Source organism: Urocampus carinirostris, chromosome 11 (assembly GCF_059441175.1).
Source record: "Urocampus carinirostris isolate Australia breed hairy pipefish chromosome 11, RoL_Ucar_1.0, whole genome shotgun sequence".
Taxonomy (NCBI): domain Eukaryota; kingdom Metazoa; phylum Chordata; class Actinopteri; order Syngnathiformes; family Syngnathidae; genus Urocampus; species Urocampus carinirostris.
In genome coordinates this window covers 16,673,262-16,688,303 of record NC_142359.1, presented here as the reverse complement: position 1 = coordinate 16,688,303, position 15,042 = coordinate 16,673,262, and the positions used below count along the sequence as shown (strand labels likewise).

General features: G+C 41.0%; 1 protein-coding gene across 1 annotated transcript; it reads right to left on the bottom strand.

The window, feature by feature from the left end:
• Positions 1-4,408: 4,408 nt before the first annotated feature.
• Positions 4,409-6,526, bottom strand: LOC148356570 (histone H2A.Z). Its single transcript, XM_088347022.1, has 5 exons — positions 6,364-6,526; positions 5,994-6,071; positions 5,336-5,449; positions 4,869-4,998; positions 4,409-4,782 (listed from the first exon to the last, which is right to left on the bottom strand). Exons 1-5 carry the CDS (start codon positions 6,364-6,366, stop codon positions 4,721-4,723), a joined length of 387 nt encoding a protein of 128 aa, XP_088203148.1. The 5' UTR covers positions 6,367-6,526; the 3' UTR covers positions 4,409-4,720.
• Between the last annotated feature and the right edge of the window lie 8,516 nt (positions 6,527-15,042).

The following is a 15,042-nucleotide window of genomic DNA, read 5'->3' as shown; positions in this document are numbered from 1 at the left end:
ACAGGAGCATTTAAAATTCACTAAAGGGAAGTACAAGAACTCATTCTTTAGCTCATTTGGCCTAAGGAGTAGGAGGGGTGTAATGATAATGAACTTATTAATGAGGTCAGGGACGAAGAGGGAACAAACATTTTGATAAAAGGTAAATTAGAGAAACAATTGTTCAACATTTACACTCCCCCAAAAGTAATAAAGCATTTTTTGAGAAAACATTGGACCTAATGACTGTGGAAGCTGAAGGAATATTGATAAGTGGAGGGGATTTTAATGTGGTAGTAAATTATAAATTAAACACTACAAGCTCGAGCAAACAACAGATAAATAGATATAAATGATGCAAAAACTGGATGTGCCAAGACAAGAACAGGAGGAGGACCCAGATGCGTAACGTTTACTCACAAGTCTATTGAGATATAGAGGAAAAACAATCACCAGCGATCCGGTGCTCGCTGGACGAGGGAAGCGAGACGCTCATGGGATCGGAGCGTATTCGAAATGCGCAAGTGGGTTTTCCGGAGCAGAAAATCGTAGCGTGGTCAAACAGGAAAACGTGTCGAGGAGCAGAGCATGGTCGGTAGTCAAAAACAGGTCGTAGCTGGAGACAAACGTGGAATCAGGAACAGACGAGTGGGATACGGGTGAAAAAACGGGACCGATGGGAGTCAAAGTCAAAGTGCTTGCCTTGTGTAAACAGAGGTTCGCTGACGGACTGACAAAGGGCGAGTGAGAGAACTGAGCTTGAATAGGAGGGGAAACTAATAAGGTAACCCGCAGCAGCTGGCGCCAAACGAGCGGGCACAGGTGAGTGCAATGAGTAATCATGACAGGATGTATGGGGAGAATTACATCAGATTATACCCAACTATTATACTCAGATACTCATGCAGTATATTCAAGAATCGATTATTTCCCGATGTCTCAAAGCGAATGACATAGGGTAAGGGATTGATAATAAGGGTTGCAAACATGGCGCACCATAATGCAATTTACCTAAAACTTCACCTAAATACAAGAAGGAAAACAACTACAGAGAGGCTTAATGAAACCCTTTATAATAATGATAAATTGGTTGAGGAGCTAAAAAATGACATAGTAAAATATAAAGAGGACAGTGGCAATGGGGGGGGGTTAACACAATTGTTGGGATGCCCTCAAGGCAGTGATCAGAGGCGAACTGATTTCATGCACAACATAAAATAAAACTAGAGACTTACCAGAAACACGTTATGGAATTGAGAGAATTGGAACAGCAACTCAAACATTTCCAGGACTCCAGAACTCCTACAAAAAGTAAGGAAGTTAGAAAAAACATCAATGGCTTTTTTCTGGAAGGAGTGGGAAAAAAAATGCTAGATTTATAAAACAAACATACTGCGAAGGGGGATACGGGGCGTATAAGTAGACAACAAGGACCGGGCAACCGGGGCAATTTTGTTGCAGCCACTGGAAATTGAGAAAGTGTTCAAGAAGTATCATAGCGATTTATACTCCCAACCACTGTCTGCAGACGAAGAAAGTATTACAATATTTTTAGAAAACCCAGACCTGCCAGGCATTGGTCTCCAAAGGAACGCAGCTTTGTCAGAAGAATTCTCTATAAAATAAATACAGAAAGCTATCAAGTGAACAAAATCTCAAGGAATGGATGGCAATGGAGCATCATTTTACAAAGAAATCCCAAGTCAACTAGTACATTTCCTGAGGAATTCATTTATCTACACTCTTAGATTGGGAAATATTTCACCCTTGTGGAAAGAAACAATTATTACCATTATCACGGACAAAGGAAAAGAAAGAATGCAGAAAAGGCTTTTAATATTGTGAACTGGAAATTTATCTATAAGACACGAAGAAGATTTGGTTTCAGTGACGAAGCAGTGAAATACATTATATCACTATACCAGGACCCACATGCAAGGGTTAAAATAAAGGGTAGTCTAAATGGACAAATTAATTTGGAAAGGGGTACAAGGCAAGGACGCTCTCCAAGCCTTTTCGCACTATTCATTAAACAGTTAGCACAGTTAATTTGACAAGATGAAGGTATAAAAAGAGTAGTCATAGGAAGAGAAGAACATAGAATAGCGTTGTTTACAGATGACAAATTGATATATTTAAAACTTAACTCGACAAAACTTTTCCAAAATTAATTTAATAACCACACCGGTTCTCACAACTAATTATGTTCCATCCCCCTGACTAAAGTAGAGATACAGTATTATTTGGAGGAGCAAAGTAGTACATTATTTTTGGAGTAAAACCTGTGAAAAGATTGGAGAAGTTTATTTGATGTCAACTATATGAAATTGAACGAAGAAATTCAGAGGGATGTTGAAAAATGTCCAAATATAGTATGAGATATGAGTTTAAGAACAGATATAGTTGAGATAAGTGTTTTGCCAAAGCTCTTGTTCTATTTCCAGTCCCGGTTCCCAGATTACAATTCATTGAATGGTATATGTGTCCTGGTTTATTGTAGGTTGGGGTAAAAACAGAATTTGCAGCAGAATTTCTGCAGCTTCCCAACGATAGCGGGGGGGGGGGGGGGGGGGGGGGGGCTGGCTTTGCCAAGCTTAGAGGAATACCTTTACAAGTTAGACTCCTGATTTATTGGTTTAAAGATGGTTATGTTGCAAAATGGAAAATTATACAATTAGGGATGGAAAACACTGTGGTACGAAACTTTATAGCATATAAAAATGTTCAAAAATTGTAACCAGCTGGGAGGAATAACTGATAATACAATATGGAATAAGATAGTTAGGAAATACTGTTTGGAAAGGGAGGAAAGAACTCTGAGCTGGTTTTCCTTGGACGACAGATCTATTCCCAGACAGAATTATAAAGGGTTCCAAGAATGGGCATGCAAAAGGTATTACACCAATATGATAGTTGAAAATGGCAAGCGGCACAATTTTATGGATTTGAAAGAAAGTTGACATCACGGGCTGGATTCAATCCCTTAGTGGGCCTGATCTGCCCGATGATTGCCGGGATGGGCTCCAGCACCCCCGCAACCCTACTGAGGATAAGTGGTTCAGCTAATGAGATGAGATGAGAAAGGAAATTTGGGTTACAGGGGAGTGACTTTTTGAATTACCCTTAATCAAAAGATATAAAACGGAGACTAGTCAAAAGTGCATCATCATTTTTGAAAGAGCCTGTAAAAGATATATCTTACAAAGCATTTTCCAGTGTGTATGAATGTCTGCTGGCATGTAGTGGGCATTCATCACTCTATTAAAGGAAAATGACATGGATTCAAAAATTTCAGGAGACAAGTAGAGGCATATTCTAAAACACAATGCACATCCACTATTTCACAAAATCTCAGGGAAGTCAACTGGAAGAATGTAGTTGAATTTTATTACCCCCAAAATTACGTTTTTTCGAGATTCAGCAACCATGCTGGTGAACATTTGGGGAGTTAGACATTGACCAAATGGATATATTTTGGTTTTGCCAAAGAATACAAGATTGCTGGGGAAAATATATATTGGGATATGGGATACCTTAAACATTCAAGGTGCCCTATTTGGGTCATCTAACAGAATAAATATTACCGGTTACAATTTTGCTGACAGCTAGCATAGCTACTATGGCAGAAACAAAATCAACCCACTGTGGAAGAAATAATGAGAGGACACTTCAAAAAACAATTACAGAAAACCCAAGTTATTGACAAATAGGAAAATTGGACAAACTAAAGGGGAAAATAAGGACACCGATTACAAACAATTAAGACTAAACTTTGAATGACTTGAACATGGAAAAGATTCCCCAGCACTGCCATTTAGTTTCCCCTTCTCCAACCTTGATTTGTCGTCGTGTGTTGAAAAAGCAAAAGAATTGGGTTATATATATATATATATAAACAAATTCTTGACACACTAGTTCAAAAACTGCTCATTTTGTGTTCATACACTGTAAGGCAAGTTCTATTTGACTGTTTAATGCAATTTCAAATAAAGTGTAAGAACAAGCTGAAGACTGAAAAACACAATTAAAAAAAAAATTGAAAAAGCAAATATTTTCCGCACACAATTAATTAAGCCATTGTGGCTATAGCTAGTGGAATATGGAACTACATCATAATTTCATAATTACTGATGTTGACAATCAAGTAAAATAGGTAAACAATTAAAAAGAGCAAATGCTAGATGTTGTACTGTTTTCAGTTCAAATATAATTCCTATCAGTGTTCACATTTTAGAGACATTCAAATAATAGGATCAGGACATTTTAATGCCTTATTATATACCTTTAGGGTCCGCAGGAATCCCGTAGGATTAGTGATATTCAAACAGCTAAACAGAGCCAACAGTTGCAACCAATTTAGTACAAGTACTAAATAGTGGATCAAAATGAATCAGATGTTTCATTAAATGTAAGAGGTATGAAAAGAAACTTCTTTATGAAGCCAGTACAGATGCACTTGGCCCATAACTTTATTAAACGACTTTGACAAGGAAATGCCACACAAAACAAAATCATTGGAACTGCAGCACCAAGAAAAGAAAGGAAAAAAAAACAAAACAAAAGAGCTTCTTTGAAGCCACTTTTTTTTTTTATAAAATACCCCCAGGTGAGTAGATGCAAGTTTAACCCATACAGACTACTACAGGTGTTCTACACTAAAGACATTGAAAAACTGCGCGATGTAGCCAGCGTCCTGAGATGGCCCGTCTTCCAGGGAACTTGCCCCCCTCCCGGAACCCCATTATACGGTCTTCTGCTGACCCTTCTTTCCGATCAGAGATTTGTGGATGTGGGGGATCACACCTGTTTACACACAAAAATTACAGCGAAACAACAATTAAGATACCACTTAAACACACAGTTGCAAGGCAGGCGTGGGCTAGTCATACCTCCGCCGGCGATTGTGGCCTTGATAAGGGAATCCAATTCTTCGTCTCCTCGGATGGCGAGCTGCAAGTGGCGAGGCGTGATACGCTTCACTTTCAAGTCTTTGGAAGCATTTCCAGCAAGCTCCAGAACCTTTAAGCACACCACCAAGATTTTAGACACGCATCACTGGGAATGTCAACGAATAAGTATTGCGGGAACAGGTGGACTATTCACATTACCATCATCAATTGTGGAGATACCTTTTTTAATTATGTGTGTTGTGTTCAATCTTATGCCATCATAGGCAATATAAGAATTATAGCAACGAAAACTGAAAAGCAGTGAGCCACAAGTCAGTTCTGAGGTGGAATTTCCATCTTTACATTATTCAGTATATTATCCTTCAAACCCAATCGTGATAAGCACTTCTTTCCAGCAAAAGCACCGGATATCTTACTAAAGAAACATGAATTCGCCCTTTCCTTACCTCAGCAGTGAGATACTCGAGGATAGCCGCGCTGTAGACTGCTGCAGTGGCTCCCACCCTGCCATGACTGGTGGTCCTGGACTTAAGATGTCTGTGGATCCTTCCCACGGGGAACTAACCAGTGAAAAATAAAACGAGAGTTTGGAAAAAAAAAAATCCTGCAGGTGTGAAAAATGGGCCAGGACTCAAAACTAGTGAGGGGTATGGGTAAATGCGTATGTGTATAACGCGCAACCCCAAAAAATTAATCAAAATGTTTGGCTTCTCAGCTCAAAATAAGCATTGAAAAGGGATGAGTGAATACATGTGGCCATAATAAAAATAATTTGACAACTATGCCCCAAATGCAAGCATAAAATTTTATGTGCATTCATTTCAAGTCCTTTAAATTCAGATTACTATCAGATAGACCCAAGAGTTGTTTCCCTAATCGTGCACTTGGCGGTATTTTTTTTCTTCCAGGGACTTTGTTTCTAGTTTCCAACATTTGTCTCTTGGCACAGTGAATAAATGCATTGTGATGAGAAAAGTTATTTCGCATAATACACGAATTATTGCAGCGCGGCCAACAGTGGGTCGTACAAAACTTTCAGATTTCTTTTAAAAGGTGAAAGATTTTCATGCCTGATGAATGAAAATACTGCCACTTGCAGCATACCTGCAATCCGGCTCGCTGAGAGCGCGAAATCGCCTTGGTCTTGGTTTTTCCGGAGTCTTTGCCCGCCTTGCCGCCAGCCTGCAACAAACACCCAAATGCACATCAGCGGCATCGAAATCACTCCATAAACATCTCAACGACAGAGGTTTCCATCATTTAGCCAACGTTGACTCTAAGCGCCATATTTTATCCATTGACCCACTCGCCGTAGCGAGGCTAAGCTAAGCTAGTCATGCTAAGCTAAGTGCAAAAAAAAAAAACCCTCGTGTAAAAAAAAAATTACATCGGCGAAGAATACAACTGTGCGACTACTTGAATTGTAATAAAAACAATGTAAGAATCGCTCAACAAGAAACAAAAAAATACCTACCATGTTTACACCTTCGAATAATTTGGGGCCGCACAAAAGCTAATTAAAAAAAAAAACTCACAGCGATGCTAGCTGCAGTACATCGATATAAGGTTTGAACTACAATCTCCGCCCACTATAGCCCCTTATTATATAGCCAAGTTAGCTCTGCGGTAGCTACAACGAAACGTGTAAGCCAATTGCGTCGTACAATGAGAGCCGTTCAGCCAATCAGCACTAGAAACTTGAATTTAGCGGGTAAAAAGACCCGCCTGTGTCCCCAAGTTGTTGTGGGAAATGTAGTTAGACCTCCCCGACCCTTTGTGTTGTCCTGGCAGGCAGTCGTTGGGTTTTTGTTTGTTGAGCGTCCACGTGACTCATTTGTAGTAAACTGTAAGTTTAGTTTTGAATTTTACAGAGATGGTAAAGAAACATTTGATTTGCAGTATTTCTATTTTGTCAAAACAACACATTTTGTTTTTTCAATGATACAAAATAAAATTGAGTCGACATTGAAACTTTTTTAAACACTTTTTTCAAAAATTGAAAATTGCAAGAATTAGGTTATAAATTACAAACACAATTGGCACGAAACAGTCTAAGAACAATCCAAAGTTAACAATTTTAAAGGTGACACAAAGTGCTGAAATAATAAGAATTAAAAAATTGGAAAAGAAAAATATTACTTATGACGTGTTTTACTCAACACAAGGAATATTTCTTAAGTTTATTATATACCACTGGCACACTGGAAATTTGAAATATATGTAAATATTTGCATTATTACGAACCAAATTGGCATGAAACATCAAACATTACCTATATTTCATGTTGATGTCTGTGTATTGCCTGTGTATTGTCTGTACAGCCTTTTGAGACTTGTGATTAAGGGCTATACAAAAACATGACTTGACAATTCAGAATTGACAGTTTTCTAGGAACCAAAAAGTGCAGAAAAAAAAGTTAAAAGACAAAAATAATTATAACAGATTTAACTAAACACAAGGGAGCGGGGATTGTTAAGTATATTTTATACTACTTTCGCGTTTTGAATGTCTATACATTTCAAGATTTAAGAAAAACAAAACTTGTCGATAAGATTTTGAAAAGTGGGTTTACATTCTTTATACAGGCCTACTGTATATTTTTTTTGTGGATAACAAAACTGTTTGCTTCAACATTCAAACTTGCATCCACATTTAAGCGAGTTGAGGGAAATGTTTTATTTGTTTTGCAAATGTTCTCGCTGATTGGTAAACTAAATGTATTTACTAAATGGAAATCATTTATTTAAAAAAAGTTTTGGGTTTGACAGTTATGGTGAAATTATTACATTATGATCTCGTATTTTTTTCACAGTAAGATATGTTTTTTTGTGTGCGTCTTAAATTAGAATTTACTAAAATTTGAATGCATTAACCTAGCTTAGGCTAAAACCACGGTTTTGAATTTTGAGTGTATTAAACAGCCACACGAGGGTAGTAAAAGATCAGTGTTGATCGTGCATCGACACCTGTATTGGACATCAAACACAAAAAACAAAAACAAAAAAACAGCCACAACATCTTCAAAAGGAGTCTTAGATATACGCTTGCTTTCTCCTGCTCTCTAACATACCTTATTTTGAATTATTTCCCCAAATTATGGTACCAGTACTTCTTATCTTGACTGATATTGTGGAAACGTGTTAATGTTGAAATAAGCCATCCATCCATTATCTGCATCACTTATCCTCAGTAGGGTCGCGGGGGTGCTGGAGCACCCTGAACTGGTTGCCAGCCAGTCACAGGGCACACAGGGACAGACAATTAGCTCACTCATTCACATTTAGTGCCCGGAGGAAACCCACGCAAGCGCGGGGAGAACATGCAAACTCCATGCAGGAGATTTGATCTCATGACCTCGGAACTGTGCCGTACTGCCCTGAAATAACCCATTGTAAAATAAATAAATCTGACATTTGTACTGCTAGTGAGTTTGATCTGTGCACCGCATGGAGAGCAGTTGTTGGGCCTGGTCAGCAAAAACCACATGCCAATCATATTTGGTAACGCCTCCTTGCAGCAGACACTTTCCCCTTTGACCTTGAGGAAGTTGTTCCACCCTGCTGCCAGTGAAGTTTACTTATTAAATACCCCAAATTATTTCTCCAAATTACTCATCTGGTGACAGCAGACTGGGTTCCTGGCAATCTCCTTGTCCTTCATTAGCAGACTGGGTTTATTCCCCCTTTGGTTTATTGACCCAATGTGCCAGGTCATATCCTCAAGGCAATGCACTGGGTTTTATACTCAGTCCAGAGTGGGAATTGCGGACTGACCGCCTTTAGAAAAAGGAGAGTAGTTGCAAAAGTTAATGATGTGAATTACTTTGAGACTATTCCTTCTGGAGGATGCAAAAGGAAGTGATACAAGAGCCACAGGAAGAAGGGACAGCCAAAGAGCGTGAGAATGTTTGACCCTTGCTGCTACAGGCTGTGTGCCCCAACAGAAGCAACACTTGCTGATATAATAGTTCACGCATCCATTTTGTTTTCTTTCTTTACACATGTCATTTATTATGTTTTACACGCTATGCATCCATCCATCCTTCCAAACTATTTAGATTCAGCAGTGCAGAGAAGCAGGCTTTGCTTCTCAAGTCAAGTCAAGTCACATTTATTTATATAGCCCTTAATCTCAAAAATGTCCCAAAGGACTTCACAGGATTACAATTACACAATTGCACAATTACCTGATCTTAAACCAGCATGCGGGCAAGGAACAACTCAAAAACCTCAGTGTGAGGAAAAAAGAGAAACCTTGAGAAAGGACCTCACATGTGGTAATCCCCCTTCCAGGATTAACCAGGGTGAATCACAACTAGCATTACTGTACACAGAATAGTAAACACTAGGTAAGATGTTGAAAATGTCCGGAAAGTGCATGACAGCAACGACGCCCACAGCCTGTAAACTAGTCCAGAAAGTCTATGACGGCCACGACGCAGCTTCCCATCTCTGCCAGCCGGTAAATGCAGGGGTTGAGATGCTTCAGCTCTCCTTTCTTCATGTTGTACCCTTAAGGTCTTGAAAGTTAAATTGTTATGGATGTGGAACGAGTGCACAACCCAGCTGTTTTTTTCCCCTCACACAAGTCTGCCTTAAAAAGAAAATACTAATAAGGATCTTGCTTTAAAGTTTTGCTATATCGTCTTGAATTTTTAAATGTACAAGATCAAAGCAAACATACATACATCCATTATCTGCACCGCTTATCCTCAGTAGGGTCGCGGGGGCGCTGGAGCCCATACCAACTATCTTCGGGCAGTAGGCAGCGGACACCCTGGACTGGTTGCCAGCCAGTTGCAGGGCTTTTGCGTACTAATGTGTGTATATATAGAGCAGAGATTCTCAAATAAAGGGGTGTGAACCTCAGGCGGGGCACGAGGCTCCATCAAGGAGGGCATGTTCGACCTTGGGAAACATTTTTCTTTACTCCTACAATAAAGTGCAATTGCAGCTCCTCTACACTACAGGGAAGTGGATTTCTTTTTAGCAGAGTGTTTTGTTTGCATTTAGCATCTGCGCTTTGCGCATAGCCCATAATATGAGTATGAACTGTAACACAAAGTGTAGCAGACCCTCAAGTGACCCCATGAAAAAAAAACATGAATAATGAGAAAGGTAGTGAGAGATTAAATAAGAAGACAACATAAGTCTCTCGAAAGCTAAGACGAGTAAGATCGACGAAGCGTATGTAATGGGTTATTTCCCTCAATATTTGTTTTTACTTCACCAAGATTTAATTTCATGGAGTGGTTATCTAATGAGAGGACAGAAAATGAGGAGCACTGGTAGAGTGGCACATCTAGCATCACAGACTATGGGGATGTAGTACAGTGTAAGAGATTATCCGGACTCCTATAAAGAGATGTTAGATGCGCAAAGCCCACTCTATGCACACATTATTCCCAGTTACAACATTGTTGAGGCCTGGCAGCACTTTGACAGATGGTCCAATGAGGTTGCAGAGGTGGGAGGAAGGGAGGAAATGAGGGCGAAAGAATGGGATGGACAAAGTGGACAATGCAAATTGATGGGCTGTGTGTGCATGTGTGTTTGGGTGTGTCATCTGGTGCTCAAAGAGGAAAGCTGAAAATCAAAGAAGGTGATAAAGCTGTCCACTAGACCACTGGTTCTCAACTGGTCTGACTTCAAGACTCACCATTCCACTCTAATGACAAGCTGCGACCCAGACAAGAATAAAATACATCTCCAATGTATCCTCTGACCACTGAAAAACCCTGGGACCCAATGAAAACGGGTCTGCTACCCACTTTTGGGTCCCGACCTTCCTGTTGAGAAACACTGATCTAGATTATGACTAGTTGTGTGGACTGTTAAACTTAAGTTTTTAAGACATTTATCTATACAGCAATTAAAGATCAGAGTTAAAGTAGGTCTTTCATGTATGAAGGAGAACAGACTTTTCTTTCCTCCGCATGTTCAATATCCTGGTCGGAAGAAGAGACGGGTAAAAACAAGCCCTGGAGTCAGCCGTTGGAGGTAAAACAAATCAATAACTAAAACAGAGTATTCTTGGCTTGAGAGTACAGAACAACACTGCAATTGTTTCACAAGTGCGCTTTCCAAATGGCACTATCCATAGGTGTAACCAGCCCGTTTTTTGGGGTGTCTCAAGCAAATGCAATCCAAGCACCCCCAAAAATTATAACATTTTAAAACTCTCTTCCTTAAAGCCCTAGTGTGTAATATTTGACCACTTAGATGCCACTCATATGGTTCGTTTCAACAAGCAGAAAAGACGGCAGACAAACATGGCGGACTACGAGGTATGGGTTTCACGTTGTAAAAAAAAAACAATTTCTCAATCCATAATTTAAAAAAAAACATTGCTATGATAATTCATGATTTTTTTGTGCCGCTAAGAGGCACTAAATATAACACACTGTCTTTAAAGCCCCAATGTGCAATATTTGACCACTAGATGGCCCTGTGTTGTCTGGTGCGAGCGAGGGCCAGTGATTCACGGCATAGCGAGGCAGCATCTTGCTGGACAAGCTTGGCGCCGACTTAAATGGGGATTCCACGGTGTAAAAGAAACACAAATTTCTCGACCTAGGATTTTTGATAAAAACTAACATATTTGCACAATCTACGTGTGAGTACTCATTCTGCATCACTTCGCTTTCTTGTTATCAGTCGTTTGAGTTAGTGTTCTCTAAACTTGTAGCAGGCATGAGTCGCAGAGCCTTCTTTGATGTAACCTTGACTCTTCTGATGTTTAAAAATTCAGAAACTTGGTCCGTCTTATCCTACCTAATTCTCTGTAAATAAATACTTTTCTAAATCTTATTTTTTGACTACTTTTATGGGATCCACCTCTCCAGTCACACGGAGCCCAAAAAACAAAAAAGTTAGTGGAACATATACCAAATCGACGCTTCACTCCAGTCCTTGTCCTTTGTCCAGATTGATTCCTGCAGGTGGTTGGATAAGACTCAAGGCCTCACTCCCAAAAGTAATTCGGAACATTACTTGCAAACAATGTAGAGACTGTATAACAACTAAATGAATGGCTACATCGAGACTAAATAAAAACTATATTCAAATGCATGGATAAAGGTGCATTAAATGGACAGTGTGTAATATTTGACCCATAGATGTTACCCTATTTTGTAATGCAACCGAAAACTAATGCTACAAAGCACGAGGAAGAAATCAAACTAAGGAAGCTTAAAAGGATAACATGATAAAAAGAGAGAAAAAAAGGCTAAACAAGCAAGAAGAAGCAAGTAATAAATAAAAAAGCAAAATAGAAGAGACTAAAGAAGGGAAGAAATTGGAAGAAAGAAAAAAAACTGAAAAGGAGAAAAAAAACAAGCAAGAAAACGAGAAAAAAGAAAAGGAGGAATGAAAGAAAGAAAAAAAAAGAAAAAAAGACATTTGTTTTCTGGGCGTACCCGTAGCAACAAGATGGCTGACAATGATGTCAGCCCAATGTAGGTGAGCCTGATGGTTTGTCCGGTCATGTTTATTTGTATAGCCCTTAATCACAAAAAAAATTGAAGGGCTGCACAGATCACAGACTATTAAGGACTACAGACTATCATTACACCATCCCCTGATATAAAACCTACATGAGGGCGAGGAAAAACTCAAAACCTCAAAATGAGGAAAATAAAGAAACCTTAAGAAAGGACCGCACGTGAGGCAATCCCCCCTCCAGGATGACCAGGCTGAATAGGAACCAAAGCATAATGGCCGGCCGTTGCCAGCATTGGCTTTGCCGGACATTTTACTTGAGCAAGGTTGTTGGGGCCGTGGTCTGTTGAAAATGTTCGAGGTAGCAACTAGGGAGTGCCAAAGAAAAGTATGGCTGCATGCAGTTCCAGAGCCGCTTATTGTCATGTCCAGCATGGTCGCCGTGGCGACCGGCTGGCCCCGCCCCTGGCCACCGGCTGTAGTAGATCATCTAATCTGCGTGTGTGCTTTTTAAGGGCGGGTTGTGGGTATTGCGGGCTGCTGGTTCATTGCGTTTTCTGTTTTGCATTATTCTGTTCTGTCTGTCTTGAGGAAACCTGTGTTTGCACGTTTTAAGTTAAAACCTGTTCTTATCTAAGTTCCTGTTTGCCTGTAAAGCCTGTTTTTGTTTTGTTTTGTCCCTGAGTGTTGGACGATTTTTATTTCCTTAATAAAAGTATCTGATCGTTAACACGAATGAGTTCTCCCCTTCCTGCCTCCTGCATCCGATCTGGTCCGGTCTCCTGACAGAATGAACCAGCCAAGATTTGAACTCAGGGGACGATCCCATCCGACTCCCGTGCCTGCCTGTCCGACTCCCGTGCCTGCCTGTCCGACTCCCGTGCCTGCCTGTCCGACTCCCGTGTCTGCCTGTCCGACTCCCGTGCCTGCCAGTCCGACTCCTGTGCCTGCCTGTCCGACTCCCGTGCCTGCCAGTCCGACTCCCGTGCCTGCCAGTCCGACTCCCCTGCCTGCCAGTCCGACTCCCCTGCCTGCCAGTCCGACTCCCCTGCCTGCCAGTCCGACTCCCCTGCCTGCCAGTCCGACTCCCCTGCCTGCCTGTCCGACTCCCCTGCCTGCCTGTCCGACTCTCCTGCCTGCCTCTCTGACTCTCCTGCCTGCCCGTCCGACTCTCCTGCCTGCCTGTCCGACTCCCTTGCTTTTTGCCTGTCTGATTTCGCCTGTCCGGTTTGCCTGTCTGATTTCGCCTGTCCTGTTTGCCTGTCTGATTTCGCCTGTCCTGTTTCGCCTGTCCTGTTTGCCTTCATGGACATCAAAGGTCCCCAAGCTACGGCCTGTCCTGTTTGCCTGTCTGATTTCGCCTGTCCTGTTTGCTTGTCTGATTTCGCCTGTCCTGTTTGCCCGTCTGATTTCGCCTGTCCTGTTTGCCCGCCGGACTCCGCTGCCGATCGCCTGTCCGACCCCCCCCTGCCGAGCGCCGAGTCCGTTCCGTCCGACGCCGATGGCGCCTGCCTCTCCCCGTTCCTGCGTGTTTGGAGGAGGGAGCGGGGTTGCCCCAATCGAGAGCGTCAACCCATTCCGGGGTAATTATTTTCTTTTTGGGACCTCAGGAGCTGTCCCTTAAAGGGGGGGCTCTGTCATGTCCAGCATGGTCGCCGTGGCGACCGGCTGGCCCAGCCCCCTGGGCACCGGCTGTAGTAGATCATCTAATCTGCGTGTGTGCTTTTTAAGGGCGGGTTGTGGGTATTGCGGGCTGCTGGTTCATTGCGTTTTCTGTTCTGCATTATTCTGTTCTGTCTGTCTTGAGGAAACCTGTGTTTGCACGTTTTGAGTAAACACCTGTTTTGTGAGTATTCTTATCTGAGTTCCTGTTTGACTATAAAGCCTGTTTTTGTTTTGTTTTGTCCCTGGGTGTGGGAGGACTTTTATTTCCTTAATAAAAGTATCTGATCGTTAACGCGAATGAGTTCTCCCTTCCTGCCTCCTGCATCCGATCTGGTCCGGTCTCCTGACACTTATTGCTTTTGTGAACTAAAGCAATGAATACAAATTACTCCAGCTACGAGTAAAAATGCACTTTTAAATGACTAAATCATGTACTTTTGCTCATCACCCAAATCAATTTTTTTTTAAATAAATGGCGTTTTTACCCAAGACAAACCTTTAATTACCACAATAAAATATACAAATATATAAAAGTTACAATATTAATAATAATAATAATAATAATTTCCTTGTATTGTCATTCTGTGTAACAATGTACACAGAACGAAATGTCGATTGCACCTGACCCGTTGTAGCGAGCCGATGCAGCCACAGCCAACAGAGGGCGCCGCCGACCACTTTTTAAGTCTTAGGAATGACTCGGCCGGGGCGCGAACCACCGACCTCCCAGTCTCAAAGTGTGATTATTAAAAGGATGAAAAAAGTATTACTGGAAAACTCTCACAATTATGACTATATACATGCAATGACATATTTCAATATTAAAGAGGATAAGTGGTACAGATAATGAATGGATAAAATATTTTACCATTCCGACAAAGTGCGTAATACAGAATGCTATTGTGCACTTTTAGGCCACCGTAGCATCATTTCGAGGGGCTTGTATTGGGGGGGAGTACATTCAAAGTAAATATCAGTAAAATCCAACCATTTGCAATAGCACTCGATTCTATTCATATTTTTAAATTCCGTGTATTTAGAAGATAAAT